At 39.3% G+C, this 26,652-nt stretch overlaps 1 protein-coding gene across 1 annotated transcript in view; it reads right to left on the reverse strand.

The window, feature by feature from the left end:
• Window positions 1–26,652, reverse strand: part of CC2D2A (coiled-coil and C2 domain containing 2A) — a 342,921-nt gene that overhangs the window by 115,145 nt on the left and 201,124 nt on the right. The window contains exons 3-7 of the mRNA XM_069074941.1: window positions 24,452–24,575; window positions 24,090–24,138; window positions 21,074–21,154; window positions 19,743–19,844; window positions 15,838–15,958 (exon numbers count right to left, since the gene is read on the reverse strand). Of these exons, the coding sequence (XP_068931042.1) occupies window positions 15,838–15,958; window positions 19,743–19,844; window positions 21,074–21,154; window positions 24,090–24,138; window positions 24,452–24,525 (427 nt within the window). The 5' untranslated portion in view covers window positions 24,526–24,575. The remainder of the gene's footprint in view (window positions 1–15,837; window positions 15,959–19,742; window positions 19,845–21,073; window positions 21,155–24,089; window positions 24,139–24,451; window positions 24,576–26,652) is intronic.

Genomic DNA, 26,652 nt, shown 5'->3' on the forward strand with positions numbered 1-26,652 from the left:
AAGCAATACTTTCTTAACAATTAGAGTTGTCCAAAAGTGAAATGATCTCCTTTAGTGCTGGTGGTGGTGATTTTTTTTGAGGTCTTCAAATGTAGATTGAATGACCACTCTTCAGGAGTGTAGTAGAAAAGATGCCCATTCAGGTACAAGTTATGCTAAATGACTTCTAATCGTTCCAACTCTGATATTCTATATAATTTAAACCTTCATATAAATGGAAGAAGTATCATGGCCTGCTGGATAGAAAGCTGGTCTTAAAGTCAAGAAGACCTAGGTTCAGTTGACTCTAACATAAAGTGGTTGTGTGACCCTCACAAGTTCACTTAGTCTCTCAATCATTCATTCAATTGACAAACATTTAAGCTCTTTCTTTGTGCCAAGTACTGCTTTAAGTGATGGGGATATAAAGGAAACAAAATAAAACAAAATAATTCATATCCTCAAGGAGCTTATACCATACTCTAATTCTGTGCCCCAAGCAATTCTCTAGATTATAAATTGAGAACATACAGATAACCATCAGGTGGCACAGTTGTTTCTGAATTAAACTATTAAATTTAACCACTATGTGCCTTGGAGGTTGTAGCCTTGGCTTTGTTTTGTTTTTTCCTAGAGTGACTTATGAATTCCTTCAATTGAAATTTAGTTTTCTATGGACAGAAGTTCTGGACAGTTCTCTTCTATTATTCCCTTTATTATGATGCTGTTTTGTTTTTTTTACCCTGTCATGTTCTTCTGAGAGACCTACGTGCCTTAAGTTGTTTCTACTCTTCTTGTCTTTGAGATCAATATGTTTTATTTGCATAGTGAGTGTATTTTCTTTTAGAGTCACTGTTCTCTTCTTCTAGAGTGTCCTTTCAATCTATTGTTCTCACCTTTGTTTCTTTGGTGAGGCTTGCCATGGCAGATTCTAGTATTTCTATTTGTCCATTATTTTTGCTGTGCAGGACACAAATTCTGCTTTTATAATCCTCATTTCTCTCTTGAACCAATCAGGAACAGTGTGTTGTAGTTACATGTTCTCCTCATATTCTTTTTTTTTTAGAGGAGGGTAAAGCAGGGCAATTGGAGTTAATTGACTTGCCCAAGGTCACCTGGCTGGCAAGTGCTAAGTGTCTGAGACCAGATCTGAACTCAGGTCCTCCTGACTCCAGGGCCAGTGCTCTATTCACTGAGCCACCTAGCCACCCTTCTCCTCATATTCTAAAATTTTGTCTCATCAAGTGTTGGATCATTTTCCTTTGTTTTGAAGTATTTAATCAGAGATGCCTAAACTCATTTATTGCATCTGGAGGCCATATTTTCTTCTGTTATTACTGGGGTTTTTTTGTGCTACTTTATCCATTTATGTCTAAGGTCTTTGACTTTTTTTCCTGAAAACTTTGCAGTTTCAGTCTCCTTTTCCATTTATTTTCCCTATCACTCATTTTTCTGACTCTATTCCCTCTGTGATTTTCTTGGAGGATGGATCCCAAAGCCTACTCCTACCATGTTTCCCCGATAATAAGACACTGTCTTATTATTTTTTTTTTTGAAAGAAAAACACCAGAGGGCTTATTTTCTGGGGAGGGCTTATGTTGTCCTGCCTCAGCTCTCCTCCGCGGCACTGCTTTCAATGGTGCCAGCAAGCAAATCACTGGGGAAGAACAGGATGACGCTCACTGCTGCAGCTCTGATTGGATGCAGCTCGGAGTGCGGCGTGCGTTTCACCCGGGGGGAGGGGGGGATAGTGCACACAGAGGGTACCGTAATGTAGCGTGTAGCGCAGGGGATCACCTTCACTACAGTAGCAATCTCAATAGGGCTTATTTTCGGGGGAGGGCTTATTTTAGAGGAATCTAACACAGTAAGGGGAGGGCTTATTTTTCGGGATAGGTCTTATTATCGGGGAAACACGGTATATTGGGCAACTCAAAGTTCATTAATCTAAGTCTCTGCCCCATGGTAATCTGTTTTACTCTCTGTTTCTGAGTTCTCTGGCCTAGCACTGACTGTTTAGAGCTTTGCAGCACTGCTTTCCCTAGTACCAGCAGATCAGAGCCTTGCTGTACTGTGCTACAGGGTTGCAGCAGTAGGTAGACTTTTGGGCCTGAAGAGTTATGACAAGCTGGCTGCTGTGGCTCAAGCAAACTTCTATAACCTAGAACTGGAGTTTCCATGGCACTTAGAAAGGAGGAGGGTAGACCAGGGTTTAAGAGTATATATTTTTTCTTTTTTGGTAAGCCTGTGTTGTGTATTTGGGTTTGCTAGTGCAGCCTCAATTCTGGTAGCATGAGAGGTAAGGGAAGAGTCCTGAGTCAGCTCAGGGCCAATAAGCATCCATTCATGATTTTTTAAACCTTTTTTTTGGGGGGGGGAATTCTAGATATCTTAGACCAAGGGGTCAACTGAAGTTGCTTTATCTTTGGTGCATAATTTCTGTTTTGGAGAGGTATGAAAGATAACAGGAATTAGAGAAAACGTTTAGTCCTCCATCTTGTTGTTTACATGACTCAGAAATCTCTAAAACCCACTTTTCAAGTTTGATTCAAAAAGGAAACATGTCCTCCCAGGTGAATTTCCATGTATTGGGAAGCTAGATTCCAAATAAAAATAAGTAGTAGAGCCAAAAGAATATGGAACAGGAATCAGGTTGTCTTGATTCTACATAATAATTTTGTATAAGTCACATAACATCTCAATAATATAGTTTCCTCTAAGAAATTTGATGGGTATCTATTTTCTAAAAGATAGTGTTATCCACAAAACCCCCATGCTATATCAAATGTAATAATCTGCTAATTTTGTTTTTGGATGGGACCTATGATTTCATTGATTTAGTCATAATAAGTAACATTTATATAGAGTTTACTATGTGCCAGACACATCCTAAGACATCCTAAGTGCTTTACTATTATGTCACTTGATCCTCACAACAACCTTGTGAGGTAGGTGCTATTATTATGCCCATTTTATAGATGAGGAAACTGAGGTGAATAGAGGCTAAGTGATAATCCACTATGCCACCTAGCTTCATTCATGGAACTCTCAGTAAAGAAACTCTCCAATGGAGGTTGGCCTCGTCTCTGTAACTTACAGTCTAACAGAGAGTTACCTGGGACACTGAGAGGTTAAGCAGCTTGCCCAGAATTACACAGACAGTATATATTAGAGGCAGGACTTGAACACAGGTCTTTCTGACATGGAGGCTCTCTCTGGACCATTTGTTTTAATAGCTATTCGTCACAAAATAGTATAACCTTTGTTTTGGTAGCACTTTAACCAAATAGTGTTTCTTTAACAGCTGCAAACACTGTAACATCTAACATAATTAAAAAAAATTATTGTCAATTACACCACTACATTACTAGCCAGATGTGTGATCCAAACACTACTCTCTTTTTCCTGCCCTTGGGAAACAAATCTATTTGCCAAGAGTTGAGTAAGGGAATGATTTCACTTTTATATAAAGTATCATATTCAGCAAATACGGCTGACAGGGCCAAAAAGACATGAAATGAACACATTGTATCACTAATATAAAAGTATGCGTGGTGAAAATAACATCTAATTTTTTTTTGCATTAATATATTCCCATTCAGAGACATGCATAACTTATAGGTAATGACAGGCTTTTAGAAGATTCAATTAAAAGCATAATGGGCACAATGTCCTTCAAACATAAATCTAATGTAGGTTTCCTTAAGAAAAGTGATGTGATTTATCAGGTTAAGCAAGAGATTAGAAATTCAAGGCTATGAAGTTCTCCTCCTTAGCAGCCCTACCTATTAATCAATCAACAAGTATTGTTAAGCCAGCGCCCACTATGTGTTTAATAAAGGAAGTATGTGAAATGCTGTGTATACAAGTACAAAGAATGAAACAATCCTTACTCAAAAGGGTTTTATGTAAATTTCACATATAAATAGATTTAGTACGAATATAAAGTGAATAAATACAAAAGGTATGTAAATAGTAAAATACAAGGAATCGTAAAATAGGAATGAAGAGACTAATTGTTGGAAGCATAACAGTAAGACTTTTGATTTATAACATAAGTACTTCAATGGATATTATTTTTTATATGTGTATTAGAAGCACCATTATCTTTCCTCAATCAAGTATCGGTTTAAGTGACTTGTCCAGAGTTATATGGCTATTGAGTGGCTGAGGAAGATTTGAATTCAGGTCTTCTTGACTCAAAGTCCAACACACTAACCACTATGACATCTAGCTATGGAACAAAGATGCTACCTCAAGAAGAGCTATTTTATTATATATTTATTTTGCTTTTTGGAGGGCAATTGGGGTTAAGTGACTTGCCCAAGGTCACATGGCTAGTTTTTGTGTTAAGTATCTGAGGCTGGATTTGAACTCAGGTCCTCCTGACTCCAGGGCTGGTGCTCTATTCACTGTGCCACCTAGCCGCCCCTATCTTATTATTATTCCTGGGCTATATGCTTCTAAAAAGGACATATTGGGATATGCATTGTTTAGATGACAGGCAGTATCATAGGACAGAGGAAAGATGGCTTGAGGTTAGGAAGATTTCAGTTCAAACACTGCATATGACATATATTAGCAGTGTGACAATGGAAAAGTCACTTAACTTTTTTGTGAGACAAGTGGTCATTCTTTGTTTGTAGAAAGTTTCCGTTGCAGAAATATACTGATGAAAATGAGATGTCTAATTAGAGCTGAGAGAATTTTGTTATTGTTCAGTCATTTTAGTGTCCGACTCTTTGTGGCCTCATTTGGGGTTTTCTTGGCAGAGATACTAGAGTGGTTTGTCATTTTCTTCTCCAGCTCATTTTACAGATGAGGAAACTGAGGCAAACAGGGTTAAATGACTTGCCCAGGGTCACACAGCTAGTGTCTGAGTCCAGATTTGAACTCATGAAGATGAATCTTCCCGATTCCAAGCCCAGTGCTCTATACACTGTGCCCCATAGCTAACCCATCTGAGAGAACAGCCTACACAATATGACTTTAGAATTGTGGAAAGTTTCCATGTTACCAGGGCATCAAAATAATTATTGGATTAGATAAAGGAGGTGGATACAATATTTCCAGAAGGCCACTGTTAAAATATACCTTGATTCTCCTCTCCCCTTAGCACAGAATAATTAGCAGGCTAGTTGACAATTTAGTAATGTGGAGAATTAGTCCTGAGATATAGAACAGGTAAATTTCAGTAATGAAAAAGAGAGAAGAATGGTAGAAAAAAGCCCTAATTGAGGATGGGGCAGCACTCAGACACCCAGGGCATATAATTTTGTATGTCTACTACTTAGTGTAACCCCTGCCAGTATCAGAAGCAGATTTCATCCACAGGCTTCTAACTTGATTTTGCTCTAATTGAGCCTCCCACATCAGAGTGTAAACAGATTCTAACCTAGGAACCTAGAGGATTCCTACACTGTAAGTCCTTGGACTTACTTTGTCCAGCTTGAGTTGATTTCCCTGGTCTTGATGTGATCTTTTATTTGCTTACAACTGCACTATTATCCAGGCCTCTCTTTAGTAGCTGGACTCCTGGTCATGGTTTCTCATGTCCAGTCAGCTTTGTCCTTGGAAAAGAGACTCTGAAGGAAGAATAACTGAAAGGTGGATCAGGCCAAAGATAACCTTTACCTTGATAATCTTGCCTCAGGCTGGTCTTAATTCTCCTTCGGAACAGTTTCCTAAAATCCACTTATACTCTTTCAAAATACAGAAACATATCCTAGACCTAATTTATTCTTTTTGTTAGTGTGAGTTAGAAACATTATGTGTGAAATACAAATCCCCCTTATGCCACTTTTTAAGTCCACTATGCTTTTCCTTCCAAGACCTGAATGTTTTAAAAGCTTCCCCTTGAAATAAATTGGCCATTTCCTCTAATTAATCTCAAATTCTACTGAATTCTAAACCATCATTTTTAACCAACAGTGAGAAGTTGGCCCTAAAATAGTCCTTTTAATCATAGAAATAGAGAACAGCTGTTAGTAATGAACAAATCTGTGTTTATGAGAACCTACTTAACATTTGATAGCTACTCCCTGAAGAGTCAGAACAAGATGGGAACAGAGGGTTTGGAAGGGGAAATGTGTATTTTTTAGGGTATTTGTTTCACTTGGAACATGACTTAAAAAAATAGATATCAAGGTTTAGTTTCTAAGTTTGTTAATTTTTACTGCTTGTAAAACAAGACTTGGCACCTCTGGTATCATTTATTCATTCAGTCAATCAATTGGTCAACTAATAAGCATTTATTAAATGCTTATTCTGTGTCCTACAGTATGCTAAAGGCTAGTCGTATTTTTAAAAAGTGCAAAAACAGTCCCTACCTCAAGGACTCCACATTCTAATAGGGAAGGACATCCTGTATTTGAGTTAAGTACAGACAAGACTCACAGAGGCAGCTAGGTTGCTTAGTGGATAGAGTGCTAGGCTTGGAGTCAGGAAGACCCATCTTCCTGTGTTCAAATCTGGCCCCAGACACTTATTAGCTGTGTCACAAGTCACTTAATCTCCATTTGCCCCAGTCCTCTGGAGAAGGAAATGACAAACCAATCCAATATCTTTGCCAAGAACACCCCATGAACAGTATTAGGGTCCTTGGGGTCATGAAGAGTCAGACACAACTGAATGACTAAGTAGCAATAGCCAAGACCCATACAGAACATCGCTTCTATTATGTAGTTCCTGTCTACTGTTAATGTCTTACATCTGTGCTTTGTTCTGTCCTTTAGCTCTTTTAGAACCGTAGAGGGAAGGGCTGCAACAGCTAAAAGGACTGGGAAATTAAGGGTCAAAGTAAGGTCACAGTTAGAACTCTTTGGTGACTATACCTCATTTGGGTGATGTCCAGACTGAAGCAGCATGTGGGTGGTGGTTAAGAAGCTAACAACCATTTGCCATCAAAGGTTAATTTCCTTGGAATTAGAAATGCATCCAGCAACACTAATGAATTTTGTCTTATTTCTTCCAGGTGGTGAAGGTATTAAGCATTTAAAAACATTTCATTTCATCTGACTTTACAAATCAGCCTCTATAGCCCTGAGTATCCAATATCAAAATACTATATAAGTAGATAGGATATGCAAGTAGACATCAATATAAGTTAACAGGGCATGCTATCCATGACTGATGTGGGTAATATGGCAGGTCATTCAATCTGAATTTCACTGGTTACAGTTTGGCGTAATGTTAATGGGATGTAAGATCTTCCTTACTCATTAATAGGCCTCACTGTGGAGCCTATTAAGGGAAGCTTGCTTAGGGGAGGCTTGCTAGTAGGAAGGCTTTCATACCTTTTGCTAATTTCTAATTAAGCACTGAGTCACAAGGGTTGTGATGCCTTCTGGCTCTGAGAAGTGTATATATATTCCGAGTTGGTATTTTGCTTTGGCGGATCGCTTATGAGAAGGATCTCGTGATTCCCTCATTGAGATTCTGAGTGTCTGAATGTTCAGAGCTCCCTGACTAGTGAGATGTAAAGGCTCTCTTGATCCAAGGATGTATGTAAAGTATACAGTTGATTCAGGCAGTCAGAGCCCTGTCTGTTGGTCTTTATTTCTCTGCTTGTATTTTTTCTGAAATTCAGGGTGAATGACTTTTCCCCTGAACTAGTGAATGTAATTAAAAAGATTGTTGACTCCTTAAACAGCCAGCTTTCCTAGTAAAGCAGATCTAAGAACCTATGCTAGCAGCCATCCTGGGTATGCCAGTGTAGTTGCTGCTACATTTGGCCACCATGTCCCACATAGCATCCTATGAGTTCTGAATTGTTATCACCAGGACTATAAGTGGTCATGTGTGAGGAACCAAGACCATGGGAGCTTGAGAAAATGTTGAAAGTGTAGGGTAAGAGATAGACCTAGAATCAGGCTGGATCATGGTAGGGTCTAGAATCTGAAACCTTATGAATAGTTCAGAATGGAGGCATACATAAGATTATCAAGAGATCATAGGGTCATAAATGTACATCTGATAGGTCATTTAGGCCAATTCCTGCATTTTACAGATGAGGAAACTGAGGCCCAAAGAATTTAAGTCACTTTCCCAAGATAATGGGAAAATGAGAGCAAGGTCATCAGTTAGAACCAGATAGGTTGGAGTCAAACAGAGATAGCAAACCAGGTAGGAGTTTGGAAGTGAAGTACAGGAAAATATTCAGGAGCAAATAAACAGAAGAATTTCTGAGATGAAGCAGATAGGAAGCAAAAATAATTCAAGAAGGCAGAACCAGGCAGGAGTTTGGAAGTGAAGTACAGGAAAATATTCAGGAGCAAATAAACAGAAGAATTTGGATGTGAGCTATGAGATAATAGCAGTAGACAGCACTTGGATAACAGAAGCCATGCTTCACTGTTAATAGGTTTTTTACATGCCTGCTGTTAGATTGTAGGCAAATGGGAAGCAGAACTACTCTGGTGGGGGAAAATGGGGCTGGAAGGAGAGAAAGGCAGCTACTAAAAGGTGTCTTGACACTTCTCTTTCTTCTTTTATTGTCCAAACTCTCAGCCATTCTCCAAGAAGCACCTATTTTCAGTTAAGTGGCAAGGGTACTGTACTGTACTTGGGTATTGTATTACAAGCATACAGAGTAGCCTATATGGTATAATTTGAGGGATACCAAAAAGGTCCCTTGTGTGTACTATCTCTGACACAAGACTCAGTGCTTGAAAAATACAGCCATTAGAGATTAAATTCATTGTTATGACTATCAATCTCTGTCTTTATAAATTACAGATATGCCTAGGATGAGTAAGGACATTAATTCATTAATTTATACTGATACTTCAAGCATCTGTTATTTCATCAATGAGGGTAGGCTCCTCTGCCAATGGAAAATGGAATCTTCTTTATGATTTAACAGAATGTCTTTGCAAGTTGCTATACTCAATAGATTAACTACCCTCAAGTCAACTGCCTTCAAGGGATAATTCTCTAGGTTCTTAGCTAGGTTGATCATTATAAAATAGACACAGGACTAAAGAGTCAGAGTCATAGTGAAAACTTTTATGTCACTGTTGGATTTGCTAGAGTTTGTGTTCCACTGGGTTAAAAAACCTGGGATTGAGCTTCATACCTACTATGGCACTGGACGACTGTAGTGGAGGAATTCACTGACAGTCTAGAATAATCATTTTGTCAAATTGCTCTGACAATATTTGAGAGAAGGGATCGCTGAAATGGAATAAAAGGAGATAGAGTACTGCAGTGGAAAGGGTACCAGTTCTGAAGTCAGAGGATCTGAGTTCAAATCCTGCCTTGTCATTTACTACTTATGTGAACGTAAGAGCCTCTAAGTATTGCAGTGGACAGAATGCTGAGCATGGAGTCAGAAAGACTTGAGTTCAAATCTAGTCTTATCCATGTTAGACCTTAGCCAAGATTTCTTCCACTATAAAAATGAGGATAATAACAGCACCTATTTCTCAGGGTTGTTGTGAGGATCAAATGAAACAATATTTGTAAAATGCTAGCACCATACCTGGCATATAGTAGGCACTATATATAAATGCCTATCCTCTTTTTCCCTCCCACTTGGGAAAGTTACTTAACCTCTCTAGGTTTGGTTTGTTCATCTGTAAAATGAGCATGTTATACTAGATGTTGTCTAAAGTTCTTTCAAGCTCTGAATGTGACTTGATGAACCTAGGACACAGAGAGGAATAGCAGGTACCAAAGACAGCCTTTGTCTGATCTGACAAAAATCTGTCTTTACTGCTGGCACTGGCATGTGGGCCTCCTCTATGAACCATCTACATATTCTTCACCAGGCTGTTGTAGCAGCATAAAATCATTGCAGATCATTATGGCAGTTGCAAGTGTTTTTTTTCTTTTCTTGAATATAGATAATTTTGAATATTTCAAAAAGGATTCCTATATGAAAAGTATTTGTAGTAGTTCTTTCTGTGATGGCAAAGAACTGGAAACCCCAAGTGGGTGCCCATAAATTGGGAAATATCTGAACAAATTATGGCATATGAATATAATGCAACGTTATTGTGCCACGAGAAATGATGAAATAGACAGTTTCAGAGAAACCTGGGAAGACTTCTATGAACTGATGCAGGGTCAAATGAGGAGAAATAGTAGAACAATTTATACAATGACAATAATTGTAAAGACAAAGAACTTTGAAAGACTTCTTAACTCTGATTAGGGCAATGACTAACCATGATTCCAAGGAATTGATGAAGCATGTTCCCCTACCTCCTGATAGAGAAATGATGGATTTAAGATACAGAATGAGACACACATGTTTGGATATAGTCAATATGAAATCTTTTTTTGAGTTTGATTATACATAATTGTTACAAGGTTTTAATATTTTTCTTTCCAATGGTGGGTTGAACTGGTGAGTAAATAAGTTTAAATTAATTAAAAAAATAATTAAAAAATGAACAAAATTAACTTAAAAAAATTTAAATCAACCATTTTAGCAATGCTTCTTAAAACATCAGATGTATTTTATGGGAGAGGATAAAAGCCGAAAATTAAAATGTAACTATCATAAAGCATTGTGAGATAGGTTACTTTTTCTATATATGTTAGAATGTATCCAAGATAGATTACATATGTTGTGAGCAAGGCAAATACTTATCTCTACAATTGTGTTTTCCTCATTAACTTTTCACAGGAAAATAAAGAGGTGGCCCTATATATAGCAATAATCTTAATAATATTATCACTACTTAGACAATACAACAGTAAATAAAGTCCATAGAATAACATTACAAAATAAAAATTGGACATTTATTAAGAACTTAATACAGAACACTTTGCCACATGCTAGATGAGACTTAGGAATAAATAAATCACAGTCCCTGTCCTTGCGGAGCTCTGGTAGTGCTGGTGGCATTTAATAGGGGTTTATAATGAATACACCAGTAACTAGAATACAAAAAAATCCAAACCAAACCAAGATAAATTTAGGAGAGAGATTGGACCAGTTAATACTGCTTTTATTGTTGATAATAGCAACTCTCATGTGAAGAAAATCCCTCTACCAATGCAAATGAGATAACATGAAAATACTTTATAGACCTTCTAGCTACAATGATTAGATCATTGAGAGGTGAAGTAATTTGCCTTGGAGTTAGGATTAATTAAGGTTAATTTTCAAATCCCTTTATTCCAGCCAGTATGGGTTGGAAATGGGATTCAAACCCAACTCTCCTTGGCTTTAAGACCAGTTTTCTATTACTTCATGCCACCTTTGTGCATAAGAAAAATATAAAATGTTGTTCGAGGCTTAAGGAAGGAAATATTTCCAAATAGGTTGGGTGGGAGGAGAGCAAGGAGAAATCAGGGGAGCTTTCATGGTGAAGGAGGCTTTTGAACTGATTCTTGAAAGATGGGTAGGATTGAATAGGCATGAAGGGAAAGACTTTTTGGGATATAGGGAATGGCAAAAGAAAAGATGCAGAGGCAGGCAAAGCAAGGCACATACAGTGAATAACAAGTAGTCCAGTTGAGGTAGAACATAGAAAGGCTAGAGGGAAGTAATTGGAAGCAAGGCTAGATACCGTGTTTCCCCGATAATAAGACCCTGTCTTATTAATTTTTTGGACAGAAAAACACCAGAGGGCTTATTTTCAGGGGAGGGCTTATTTTAATGAACATTGACAGCAATTTTAATAAACAGGTAAATGTGAACAAAAAAATGTACCTTTATTCAATAATGAATTCAATAAAGAACAGGATGACGCACTCACTGCTGCAGCTCTGATTGGATGCAGCTCGGAGTGTGGCGTGCGTTTCACGGGGGGGGAGGGGGAGGACGGTGCATACAGAGGGTACTGTAATGTAGCGTGTAGTGCAGGGGATCACCTTCACTACAGTAGCAATCTCAATAGGGCTTATTTTCGGGGGAGGGCTTATTTTAGAGGAATCTTACACAGTAAGGGGAGGGCTTATTTTCGGGATAGGGTCTTATTATCAGGGAAACACGGTAGAGTGGGTGGTACCAGATAATAGAATGTCTTCAAATGGGAGCCTAAGGCATCTGCATTGTATTCATGAGGCAGTTAGGAGCCCACTGGCAAGTGACAAGGATCAGACCTATATAGAAAGAAGATTAATCTGGCAGAGATAGTTCGGAGAAGGGCAGAAGCTAGAAAGTGAAAAGAGTAGTGAGGAGCTTATTATAGCAGTTAACAAGTGATAATGAAGTCCTGGTGGTGGCAATGGGAATAGAAAGGAGAGCATGGATCTGAGAGTTATAGCAAACATGACTGTAGTACAGTGGCAAGAGAACTGGCTTCAGAGTTAGGGAGTCCTAGGGCTTGAATTCAAATCATGCCACCAGTCCTTACTATCTATGTGGTTTTGGTTAAGTTACTTAAACTCTCTGGACCTGAGTTTCCTCCTCTGTAAAATGAGGTGGGTAGATTAGATAGCCTCTGAGGTTCCTCTCATTTCCAAATCTATTATCCCTTTTAAGAAGGCATGTGCCAGGCACTGTGCTCCATGTTGGAAATATAATGAAAGACAAGACAGAAACAGCCACTGGTCTCAGGCAGCTCACTATATAATTGGGAGAGACAACAACTATTGGAAGTGTCCAGGCTTGCTCCTATGCTGCTGTCACTGCTCAAAAGCAGTTTAAGAAGTGCTTCAGAGCTTGAAATGTATCCTTAAAAATGTTGCTTTTTTAAAAACACTGCTCTCCTTTCCAAACCTTATCCTCTTAATCCAACAGAATCTTCTTTCACAGCAAAGTACAGTTAAGCAACTCAAAACTGTCACACTGACTGTGTCTGAGAACTTGTGCCTCATTTTCTGATAAACACTCTCTTGGAATAAACAGTTCAGCAAAAACAGCAGCCACATCTGTCTGCATGAAGCATATTCCTTGCAATAACTTCCATAGTGACATTAGTAATTCTTTGAAAGTGAATTCTATTTTTCAAAGTAGCCAAAAGTAATTGTGAACCAGTTGTGATGATTACATCAAATCATACCATTTATATAGAGCATGACTATAAAGTTATGAAACTCATATTCTTGCATATTCTGAAAATAGAATTTAAAAGTGCTATGTCAATGGCAGCATCGTTGGAATGAGTGAGTGATATCTCAAAGCGACTACTGCAAAGGGGATAAAATTCACCTGGTTGCATGTACTCTTTAATTATGTATCACTCTAGAAGGTAATAACCTATGACGTCATTGCTATAGGTACTCTAATGTCGAGACTGTAATAACATAAGTGATACTCCTCTGTGTGACCCCATAGGTGGTTTTCAAGAGTTGCAATTGTAAAAATCTCAAAACCCTACAACCAGCCTGGTAATGAATAGTTTTGCCTGTAATTAGCCTCAGCTGCAGTCAGCAGGCACATAGTCCACCACTAGGCCCTTACTTAAAGCCTTTCCATTTGGATGGGACCTGTCAGAGACTTCAGTCTAGTGGCATGACTTTCAAGACCGGAGCGTAACCTCTGTGCCATGATGAAGGATTAGATGAGAACATTAGTGGAGGACTTTTCCTTTCCCCATTAAAAATAAGTAGTAGAGACTGTATTAAGTAGTGGATCTAAAGGTGACCTCAGAGCTAGAAAGACTTGAATTCAAGAATTGCCTCTGACATGTGCTAGCTCTGTGGCCATAGGCAAATCATTTACCCTCTTGGTGCTTTAGGCACCATAGCTAAGGCTATGAACTGCAAAGAAATCACCACCCTGCACTGATAAGGAGTTTCCTTATCTAGAGTTTCCCTCGGCCAATGAAATAGCAGGCCACTGTCTATCCTTCTATTTTCAGCATTTATTAAGAGTGTGTCCCAGGCACTGCACTACATGTTGGAAATACGATGGAAGACAAGACAGAAATAGTCCCTGTTCTCAAGGAGTTTGCTATCCAATGGGAAGAGACAACATACAAAGAACAACTGTGGATATACACATATTATATATATATATATATATATATATATATACACACACACACACACACACACATACTATTATAATATAGTTCTATAACATAATTACATATAATAGTAAATTATATAGGTAATGTCATATAATAAATTACATATAAAGTATGTAATATGTACATAGTTTTTTTGCATGTTGTTTCCTCCCATTAGTATGTACACAAATACAGAATATATATACACATATAAATACATATTATATATATGTGTAAATATATGGAAACATATATACACACACACACACACAGGATGAATTAGATATAATCACAGAGAGGAGGTACTAGCTTTAAAGAAAGCCGGGAAAGGCTTCCTGCAGAAGGTGGGTCTTGAAACTGAATCTGGAAGGAAGTTAAGGAAGCTTGGGAGTAGAGATGAGGAGGGAAAGAATTCCAGGGATGGGAGATAGACAACGAAAATTCATGTGACATTACTTTTAAAAATGTTATTTTATAGTTGTAGGATGTGTCACAAATAATAGACAATTAACAATTGTCCTTTGAATTGAATAGTTCATAAGCAATCTCTTAATTCTACCAAACTTTTTTTTTTTTTTTATCAAGCTATAGTCTTTTATAAGCAGCAAAAAGCCCAATACCTTACACTGTTAATTCTCATTTCAAAGGGAACTCTTCTTTTTGAGGGGGGGAAAGGCAGGGCAATTGGGGCTAAGTGACTTGCCCAAGGTCACACAGCTAGTTAAGTGTTAAGTGTCTGAGGCTGAAGTTGAACTCAGGTCTTCCTGACTCCAGGGCCGGTGAAGGGAACTCTTGAGGACTCCAAGGTATTTCTTGATTTAGAGATCATATAGCATAACTCCAGGAAACTGAGGCCCATAGTGCTTAGGTGATTTGCCCAAGGTCATAAACATGAGACTAGAATCTGGATCTTCTTAAAGTCACAGGGCCACTTAAATCCCACATCACTTTTGAATCCTTCCATAAATACTTTAGCTCACTCTCTTCCTGAACTAAATCCTCTGGAATTTAGTGTGCATTACTCATTTTTGCACTTAATCACACACTGCCTTGTGTGTATGATTTATCTTGGCCCCAAATATATGTAACCTGACTCCCTAAGAAGATTTTTTAAGGTCCTTGGGAAATGGACATCAGATTGCCTTGACTTAAAAAAAAAATTCCTCATAAAACTCACCACATGAGGCAGCCATGGAAGGAGAGTCAGGAAGACCTGGGTTCAAGTATTACTTCTGACAGATATTGGCTGTGACCCTGGGAAAATCACTTAATCTCTTAGTGCCCTAAATATTTAATAACAGCAATGGCTAGCATTTATATAGCACTATAAATATTGGCAAAATATTTTTACAAATATTATCTCATTTTATCCTCACAAAATCCCTGGGAGGTAGGTGCTATTATTTCCCTCCTCTCTCCATTTTCTTTTCTTTTTTTTTTTTAAAGCAATAGGGGTTAAGTAACTTGCTCAAGGTTACATGGCCAGTTATTTCTGGGTGTGGTGCTGAGTATCTGAGCCCGGATTTGATCCAGGTCATCCCGACACTGGAGCCAGTGCTCTTACTCGCTGAGCCACCTGGCTGCCCCTGCCTCTCTCCATTTTCTAGATGAAGAAACTGAGACAGACAGAAGTTAAGTGACTTGCACAGGGTCATACAGCTAGTAAGTTTCTCAGTCCAGATTGAAACTCATGTCTTTTTGACTCTAGGTCCAGTACTCCAGTACCCCTGGATCACTTCACCTCTGAGATATCTTGGATTGTAAATTAAAGAGAAAATACTGCTCTGCATTTGTAGAAGTTTCTTGATTTAGGAGTTTTCTGTATCAATAAAAGTTCTCTATATGTGGGTCTGATCCCAAACAAACAAACAAGCAAACTCCACCAGAGATGTGAGCTTGTTGTAAACATGCAGTGACCATTTGTTGAATGAGTTTGAGACAAACTTACTTCGTGGCCCTTTTCGGATGGCCATGCTTAGGAGATTTGATTCTGACCGTTCTTGATGCTCCTGTTGAAAGCCGAGATTAGCTGTCCCTTCCAACTGTTCCTCAAGGCCAGTATCCTGCAACTGAGTAAGCATCAAAGTAAAAAGTTCATTGAAATACCTATAAAACACCACTATCCCCATACTTTAGGAAATGAGTCTCCATTTTTCCATTATGTGTGTGTGTTTAGTCATTTTCAGTTGTGTCTGACTCTTTGTGACCGCATTTGGGGTTTTCTTAGCAAAGATACTGGAGTGATTTGCCATTTCCTATGGCAATTTCTCAAATAGCTCATTTTATAGATGAGGAGACTGAGGCAAACAGGGCCACACAGCTAGTAACTGTCTGAGGTCATATTTGAACTCAGGAAGATGCATCTTCCTTACTCCAGACCTGGCACTCTATCCTCTCTGCCACCTAGCTGCCTTATTCTTCCACTATACTGGTAAAAAAAAAAAAAGAATTATAAAAGAGATAGGTCAAAGAAGAGTTAGAAATAGGTCATAGGATCATAGATTTTGAGTTGAAAAAATGGTCTTCAGGGAACATCTAGACCAATCACTTCATTTTGCAGGTGAGGACAAGGAAGTCCAGAGGTAATTTGCCTTGCCCAGTGTCACTTGGATGACTGACAGTGTTGGGATTTGAACTTAGGTCCTCCAGATCCAGTGGCCTTTCCCATTCTACCGTGCTGCTTCTTCTAGACATAATTTGTCATTGTAAATTAGGCTAACAGGGCTTTATGATTCTAGATTTTTGAGGTTGTCTGCTGTTACTAACAAATTTCTAACCAAATATTTTAATTTGTCTCTAAAATATAAACAGATGTCTTCATTTATTGGGGGGAAGGGGATATAAGAAATCCAAAACAAAGTAATAGTGTTGCTATGTTCAAAAACAGAAAGGAAACTCTCTCAAAGTACCCAAGCAATCTTCTCCTTAGCCCTGGATTGTTACTGAAACTACTCACTGCTTCCCTCTCTCTTCCACTCAATTCTAAACATGTCTGAGCGGGAACTGAGATAAAGAGTGGGTGGAGAAGAGGGTGAGATTGCTCTCAGTGCTTCCCCCTACCCTCCACACACATTACTTCTGGGCTTCCTAACTTCTGCTCTCTCCTCCCTTGTATGGCCCCACTTAGCCCCCAAGCAGTGGCTCTCCCCAACCAGGATTCACATTTGCTCTGGCAGGAGATCCTAAGGACTGACGATCTCCTTTCCCCATCCTGTCTCCACCTCCCGCCCTTTTTTCTCTCATATCAAAGGGTCCTCACACGAGCCCTGAGCTGTTTGGGTATGGAAAGGGGTGACCCTTGGAGAAGCTGGAAACGCTAGGAGCCGAGAGCATCAGGGGATCATTTCCCCAGTGAGCCAGCCCCATCTGAGGCAGCGTCTCTAAGCTGCTCCTTATGCTCCCTCCCCAGACCCCACCAGTTTTTCTCAGCCAGCTTGCCTCCCTCTCTCCTCATTTAATCCGATCAGTGCCCAGGCTAACCCAGCCCCTAGGATGCCAGAGGCATCACGTGCTGCTCAAGATGGCGTTCCCTGCCTCCACCAGGAGCCTGGATTCCACAAAGCTCACCCTGTCCCTCTGCTCCAGGACAAAAGAGCTGCGCTCTGTATGGGCCCTGTCTCTACAGCCTTTTACCTTAAAATGAGGTAGTTCATAGGCCGAGAAGATGCCCTTCTGGAGTCCGGGAGAGGGGATGGATTGCCAGCTCGAATCCCGGGTGGCAGGATTTCTGTCCCAGCTGAATCCAACAGTTAAAAAAGAAGGGAAACCTCAATGCTTAATGTGGAAAACCAAGAGAGCTCCATGGATTTGTAAGCCTGCACTGCCATCTATAGACCATCTTGATTTGTGGCTGTCAGGCCAATCCAACGATTTTCTTTCTTCTCTGCCTAGCATTCAGTCAGTCTCTTGCACTTTGCTCTTTTACAGAAATATGTAATCTCCTAAGTCAGAAATGCCACTCATGGGCCTGTTCAAGAGTGGAAGCAACTGAGTTCTAAAACCAATGTCAAACTTTCCAAGAGTATTCCTTGTACCCGTTGTTCTAGGAAGGAAGAGTCCAAGCAGCACAGAGCCACCACGGCTTAAATGAAAATCTCCCTCCCATCCCTTTCCCCAGCCCAGCAGACTGAGGCACCTCAAAAAGAATGGCCCAGTTCCCAACCTGCAAGATTCAGACATTTGCAGAACCCACTCCCTTTTGTCACTATGGAACTGAAGGGGTTCCCAAGGCAAAAGGCAGCCTCTGAGCTCTTTGAGATCCCCAGAATCTAAACCTCTGAGTGGTTCAAGAATTATTCAGAGGGGGCATCCTTTTACTAAGTACGCCACTGACCCAGGACAGAGGATAGATTTTTGTGTTCTAATCAGATCCTAGAATTGTAAATCTGGAACTGGAAGACAGCCAGGCAGTCGGATCTCATCACTTTACATAGAAGGAACCCGAGATGCTGGGAGGTGAAACGACTTACCTAAGGTCAAACAGGTAGCAAATGTGAAAGACAGGATTTGAAAACAGGTCTTTTGACTCCAGAACCCGTGCTCTTTGTCACTGGACTTTGTATGAGGTCTACCTTTCCCACTACCAAGCACTCAACTCAATGTCTGGCACAAAGTCACTACTTAAGACATTTATTGACCAACTGACTGACTACTGAGTTTGAATCAAATCTGCCTCAGACACTTGCTAACTCTGTGACCCTGGGTAAGTCACTTAAACTCTCAATCTCAGTTTCTTTATCTATAAAATGGGGATAATAATAGCACCTACCTCATAAGGTTGTTGTGAGGATGAAAATAATACAACATATGTAAAATACTTCATAAATTCTAAAATGCTGTTATTGTTATCAATAATTCCACAATCCTATCCACCTAGAATTTATCCACTTACCATGATTCTAGGTGGGAAATGCCATTTCTAGTTCAGGTTCCTCTCCTGGGGCTAGTCTTTTGCTCTAAAATGTTTTTTTTAGTTCCTAATATAAAGAACTTTAAGATCATGTATCTTCTGTTCCAGGGGTGGGGAACCTCTGGTCTTCTAGGTCCTTTGGTCCTTTTGACAAGTTTTACAGAACAAATCCTTTTATTAAAGTGGTTTGTTCTGTGAAGTTTGTATTCAAAGGGCCACATTGAGGACCTAGAGGGCCCCATGTGGCCTTGAGGCCACAGGTTCCTCAACCCTGTTCTGGTAAATTAGCTCTTAACAATAATAAAAGTAGCTGATGGCTATGTAGAGGAATTTACCATAACCCTATAAAGTTACTTTAGGAGTTCATATTCCTGTTTTAGAGTTAGGGAAATTCAGATACAGGGAAGCTAAGTGATTTGTCCAAGGTCACACAGCTATTAAATACCAGCAATGCATTTCAAACTCAGATCTTCTTACCTTAAATCCATTACTCCTTTCTGCTAAGTTCTACTTCCCCTTTTGTTTGTGTCAAATCAAATTAGCATCCCTGGCTTTGTCATCCAATCACAACTCTTGGATCTCTTGGAACTCAGAAAGTCCTAGGCAGTCCCCTCCCAAAATGTTAACTTTAGAGGGGAATAAGCATGATTTAAAGGGAAATGGAGGCCTTTTTCCTCAATTGAGAGTCCAATATGACTGGCCATCCAAGGATAGTAAATGATCGAGATTGTAGCAAGTGATAATTTCTCTACCTTTTGGTTGTCATGACTTTCTTGCAGCCTGACTCTAAATCTGCAGTGATTGGGTCACCAGGCACAACTGTCCTTAAACTTCCCTCATGTCCACATTTATTTCTGACCCTCAGCTTCAAGAGAAGATTAGCCTACTAAACAATTCATGAATACATGACAAGATGATACCCCATGTCTGACTCCCAATCCTACCTTGGGGAGGCATCTGTGTGGTGCAGTGGAAAGACTTGAAGTCAGGAATACTTGAATTTGATCCCTTCCTTCCTTGACTTCTCTCAGCATTAGTTTTCTTATCTATGAAATGGGGATAATAAAGTACCTGCCTCACAGTAGTGGGGATCAAAAGAAATAACACATGTCAAACTATTCATAAACCTAAAAGGACTACAGAAATGTTGTCATGTGATGATGAAGATGAGGAAGAGGAAAAGGAGGAGGAAGAGAATAATAATGAGGATGTTAGTTATATTCTGAGATGTAAAGTCAGAAATTTATGGGTAAAGTACTAAAAATAAAAACAATGTTAATATTTTAAGGGATCTGTGACATCAATGCAGGGCAGATAATTCATCAAAGCCTCCTAATCCTGTATGACTCTTGCCCATGTCTTGCCATAAATTCTCATCAGGGGCTCCTCTCAACAGGAATCACACTGAAATAAAGATGCAATTCTTTCTCCAACCAAACCTTGTGGACTCCCTGCAATCAAGCCATGGGACCCCAGGTGACTAAGCCTTTCTCTGGGTCTCTTGGCTGCCAACTATCCACGCAGTTATATGTAATTGGATGGAGAGCCCACAGAGTTAATCCATTGCTACACAATTGGAAGGACCCTGAAAGTGGACAATGAACTGGGTCCAGAATTAAATATGAGGAAGAGAGCAAATAGTATTGTATTTGAGGAATTACATTCACAGTGCTTCAAAACTTTTCCATGAAACAAAACCCCATCTTTTACACACTAATATTTCTCCGGGGATAGGGTCAATGTGCCATAGTGGATAGGAAACTGGGGTTGTAGTTAGGAAATCCTCAGTTCAAATCTAGCCTTTGACATAAACCGAATGATGCTGGAAAAGTCATGAGACCTCTGTATGTCTCAGGCAATTTGCTAAGACTTATCTTCCGTCCCTTTGGTTAGGGGTCCAGTAGCATATAGGTTTAAGGGTCTGGGCGATGGCTAGGTGTCTGGATTTGTGGACAGAAATTCTTCAAGTAGACCACATATTCTGGTAATGGAGTACAACCATAAATCATTCAATACAATTGCCATAGAATCAAAATTGCAGACCACTCAAAGGTCAGTAGAGAGCTATGGGGTGAATCTGAATAGGCTGTAGTATATTCCTAGTGAAGGCCACTGGCATGAAAGAAGTGAAAGAAATTTATGCAGAAAAGTAGATGGTTCAGTTAGGAAAGCCAGGGATAGTGGAAGAAGAGCCCATGTGCAGTGCTGGTACTACAACATTGCTAAAGTTAAAGGTTAATTAAAAAGACATATATGAGAATAGTGATAACCCTACCTGTTTCCTTCTTTTTTGTTTCTGAACTTTCAACTTTTTCTTCAGTTTTTCTGCCTCCCCATCTTCATTTTCAACAAACTCCTTTGTCCAAAAAAAAAAAAAAAAAGGGAAAGAAAAGAAAAAGTTTAAGTGTGGTAGGTTTATTTGCTTAAATTTAAAACAATTTAACAATTAAAAATCTGGAGCTGTCTTTTTAATTTTTTTTGGAGGGCAGTTTGGATTAAGTGACTTGCCCAAGGTCACACGGCTAGGGTGTGTGTGTGTGTGTGTGTGTGTGTGTGTGTGTGTGTGTGTGTGTGTGTTTGTTAAGTGTCTGAGGCCAGATCCGAACCCAGGTTCTCCTGACTCCAGGGCTGGTGCTCTATTCACTGCACCATCTAGCTGCCTGTGGAGCTGTCTTTTTTTTTTTGTAAGCAATTGGGGTTAAGTAACTTGCTCAGGGTTATACAGCCAGTTATTTCTGGGTGTGGTGCTAAGTATCTAAGCCTGGATTCGATCCCCCAGGTCATCCTGACACTGGGGCCAGTGGTCTTACTCACTGAGCCACCTGACCGCCCCTAAGCAATTGGGATTAAGTAACTTGCTCAAGGTTACAGGACCCGGTGTTTCTGGGTGGATGCTAAGTGTCTGAGCCTGGATTCGATCCCCCAGGTCATCCCAACACTGGGGCCGGTGCTCTTACTCGCTGTGCTACCTGGCCGCCCCCGGAGCTGTCTTTTTAAATATTAAAAACAAAATCACAGCAAAGATGGGAAGGCTCAGGCCCTCTACTTCATTCTGTTAGCCTTTATTAGGAAATAGGAGACTAGATCCCTTACTGAACACCATTGTGCCCCTTATCACCACCACCACCATCAACATCACTATCATCATTGGCATGGCACCAGGTGACATGATGTGAAACACAATGAAGTCAGAGGACTGTGATCAAATCCTGGCTCTATCACTTACTTACTAGCTGTTTAATCTTAGGAGAGTCACTTAATTTTCCTGAGCCTCAATTTCCTCATCTGTAAAATATCAGAGTTTGACTACATGACCTTTAAGGTCCCTTTTGTTTCTAACATTTTGTAATTCCATTTTTTTTTTAAAGCAATTGGGGTTAAGTAACTTGCTCAAGGTTACATGGCCAGTTATTTCTGGGTGTGGTGCTAAGTATCTGAGCCCGGATTTGATCCCAGGTCTCCCAACTCTGGGGCCGGAGCTCTTACTCACTGCGCCACCTGGCCGCCCCTCCATTTGGTTTTTAAAAAAAATTATTCAGAAGGCTATATAAAGCCCTCTATCACTCTCTTTCTCTCTCTCTCTCTCTCTCTCTCTCTCTCTCTCTCTCTCCCTCTCTCCGTTCCTCCCTCTCTCCCTCCCTCCCTCTCTCTCTCTCATCCTCCCTTCTTCCATATCTACATAGATATTCATGTATCTATTATATATATATGTAAATATTTTTGTCTATGGTTAGATTCATTCATCACTTTATATAAAATCATAGGATCAGAGATCTAGAGCTTAGACTTCATGTACTCCAAACTTTTCATTTTACAGATGAGGAAACTGACACCCAGGGAGGTTGTAACTCTCCCAAGATCCTGTTTTGTGAGATCCTTGAGGATAGGAAATGTCTTTTGCCTCTTTTTGTATCCCTAGCTACATGTAGCACAATGCCTGGCATTTAGGAGGAACTTAGTGAAAGTTCACTGAATTACTGAATACACATGTATTTATGCATACATGTGTATATACACATACATATATGTGTGCATACATATGCATGTTAAGTTTAGAAATAAGGTTTGACTCAAAGCCATTTAACTACAGTGCCAATGATCTTTCCACTATATCATGTTGCCTCCTGTCATAGGTGGGCTCGCAGAAATTTTATTCTAGTAGATATTTTGCCAATCTCCTCACAATTTGCCTTTGGCCCTACAAGTATTTATCCAGATTCCACAAAAATTGCTCTGATCCTTTTATTCAGGACAGATTCTGGGGCAACCAAACTGGCTGGTAGGGAAAATGTGTAGAATCAATAATAAGAACCCACTTTATAATTCTAAAGCACTTTAAATACTTCATCTTATTTGATCCTTACTACAATCCTCTAAGGCAGGTCCTAGGAACCACTTTAGAGTGAGACAAGAAAACTTCCTGGGAGTGAACTTTGATTCTGTTAATAGAAGAAGAGTCATAATGGGACAGCAACAAGCTTGCCAGAGAATACATCTGGCCTGTAGAGAGTAGGTGAACTGAAATGGAGTGCATGTTTTACAGTTTGGGAGGGGCAAGAAGAGGAGGAAGAAAGAGAAAGTGCTGAAGGAGAATAAGAAGAGGGGGAAGAAAGAGGAGGAAGTGAAGGAGAATCTCCTCCCCAGACCACAGAACATGACAATTTGAATGGGCCTTAGAATTCAACCTCCATATTTTACATATAAGAAAATAGATATAGGGAAGTGAACTGACTTGTCCAAGGTCATGCAGCAAGTACGATTTCTGTCTTCCAGTATTTAAGAAATGAAGAGAAGCAAACTTTCTTAAAGTCCAGGTTAACTTTAAACTCCTTTAGAACAGGGAATGTTTTTTACTTGAAAAATAGGAACAATATACTTAAGCAGTCTACTGCCTTGTAAAATCTTAAAACACTTTAGAATTGAGAATTATTTCCTTGTTTCTCAAATGTTCAGTAGTGTCAGGGGTGTGCTGGGGTGAGCTCTAACAGGCTTGAAGATTGTGAAGTTTTCAGTGAGCATATACTTGGCGAATCAGTGAACACTAAATCGGGGCTTGATTTCTTGCTTTATTGATTGTCTAGACTTGAGAGTGGTGGAGAAAATGTTAATAAAATATATTAAACTTAAAAGTAGACTGTTTTCCCTTGAGAGTGAATTGTTAAACATTTACCAGCATAATCCTGAGTATAGTACACTCTGTACACAGTAGATTCACCAGAAATACGTATTCATTATTAATGTTATTTCTTCGCTCACATAGAGTCTTAACAATCATATACGCATCTACTTACCTCTGAGATTATTTTCAGTTTTTCTTCTTTGTGACTCATTTCTGGATCCCTGAGCAGCAAAGTAAAAACAAAGAAATCAGGCATTGTATGTTGTTTTTGTATTGTTGTTTGGAAGTTAGAATTGAGTATGGCTCAGAATGAATGTTTGTGAAACATTAGTAAGAATACTACAAAGTCAAAGGGCTAAATCATCATCCATTCCAGTAGAACCCCAGCTAAACTGCATTTCAGGGTTTATTAAATTTGCCTTATTTAAATAGAAAATTAATTCGATTCTCCTTTGATAAATGGGAGCCCTTCATCTAACTCTTCTTCCTCCTTCTCTACTGCCACGGTTATTATTCTAATACAGGTTCATTTACCTGGCTATTACAGTATCATCTCCAAATGTTTTCTTAACATTTTCTTCCTCTCTCCCTTTCAATCTGTTCTTCATATTGCTGCTCAATTAATCTTTCTTATGCACAGATATCTGGTCATGGAATTCTGTTAAAAAAAACACTTTTGGTGTCCTCTTATTGTGATAGGATAACATATAAACTTCTTAGCCTGGTGGTACTAGACCCACTCTCCCGAATCTCACTAAAACCTCCTTTCACTTCACTCCCCTTATGTTTCAACCAAACAGACAATTCGTTGGTTCCTAAACTCAGTGTGCTTTTGTTCAATTCCAATAAACAAATATTTACTAGGCATCTACTACATGAAAGATAGTATGTAAGGTGCTGGGGATACAAAGACCTCTTCTCCCCCAAAGAACAATCTTTGCCCTCAAGGGTCTTACATTGTACTGTCATGTGGAAAGAGGGACACAACACATTAACAAACAAGTAAATCCCAAATAATTTAGGAAGGAGAGAATGCTAAAAAAAAAACTAAGGGGATCAGAAAAGACTTCTTGTGGGAGGTAGAATCTTGCATCGATCCCTGAAGGAATCTAATGATTCTAAGAAAGACTGGGAGACCAATATACATAATAATATGTATTATATATAATAGAAATAATATATATATATTACATATGTAATATAAATAATAATGTAATTGAAAACAAAGGCAGAAGAAGGCAGTCTTGCTGATTGGAATGACCAATCTTGGCTCCAAAGAACAGATAATTAAACACACTTCTCTCCTCTTTGTAGATGACCAAGGATGCAGAATGTTGCTGACCCTGCCAGAAGTGGGTGCTATGTTGGTTGGTTTCGCTAACTTTTTTTCCTGTGTCACAGGGGAGAGTTCAGTGGGAGAAAGGGTATCAGTGTCAAGAGGCGTCAATAAAAGTTCGTAAAAGAAAAGAAGAGAGAAATGTGGAAGAGGAAAGGAGTGAGAGGAAATAAAAGTGGTAGGGGGAGCTAGAGAGATTCCTTCCCAGATGACTGGGATTCCCTAAGTAATTTGGACACAGAACATGTGTTGATAGAATCTGTAAGTGTTTCTCTAGTGCATCAGATTGGAAAAATGTCAGGAAAATCTCAAAGGAATCAATGAGATTGACTTGAGAACTTTGATAAATGCAATGACCAACCATGGTTCCAGATGACTGATGATGAAGCTAGGTACACCCACTTCTTTTTTTTTTTTAAAGCAATTGGGGTTAAGTAACTTGCTCAAGGTTACACAGCCAGTTATTTTGTGTGGGTGCCAAGTAAAGAAGACCGGAACTGATCCTGGGTCTCCCAACGCCGGCGCTCTTACTCACTGCACCACCTGGCCGCCCCTGGTACACTCACTTCTTAACAGAGATGATAGACTCAAGACGAAGAATAAGATGTATTTTTGAATACAGCCAATGTGGGAATTTGTTTTGCTGGACTATATATATTTATTATAAAGGTTTTGTTTTTCTCCCCACTCCCACCCCCCATTTTGGAGGGGTGGGGGAGAGAGAACAAGGGGGAAATAAAACCATAAAAAAATTTTTAGGGAAAGATAGGGAAATGAAACCTACTTTTATACTAAAAACTGTCTCACAATTCTTTTTTATACCTGCATAATTTCACATTTAATATTTCAGAGAGGAAATTAAAGCTGGTAGTCTTTTTTCATAGAATCATTATTCATATCTCATTGAACAATGGCAATCTAGATTTCATGGTATACCCTGAGAAATGTCAGCGCATTTTTCTCTCTCCACTACTTCCAGAGCTATCCTTTTCTCACTGATCCCTGATGAGTTTTCTCCCACCCAAACTGTTTCAGGGGTGCCATAGGCACATAGGAGATAATAAATATCCACTGAATTGATGAACCATTACAAAAATATTTCTGCCACTTCATATTTAATATAGGGATTCAAAATAGCTCTAAAGAAGAAGTTTAGCACCTAGTTCATATCTAGAATATATAATTTTCTATTAATATTATGTTCAATAATTAGGAGAGGCAGCATAGCACAGTGGATAAAGGTCCAGAACCATAAAGACTTAGATCCAAATTTGGCATCTGACACATAGTGTGTCCTTGGGCAAATCACAACCTCTCAGTTCCCCAAATAACTCTTGAAGACTGTAAGTTACAGAGAAGATGCATACTTGCTTCTGTCCTGGGGGTTGTCATAATGGGA

The sequence above is a fragment of the Petaurus breviceps genome, unplaced genomic scaffold, assembly GCF_028583685.1.
Source record: "Petaurus breviceps papuanus isolate PSGF00001 unplaced genomic scaffold, PetGlider_PUasm1.0 140, whole genome shotgun sequence".
Taxonomy (NCBI): Eukaryota; Metazoa; Chordata; class Mammalia; order Diprotodontia; family Petauridae; genus Petaurus; species Petaurus breviceps.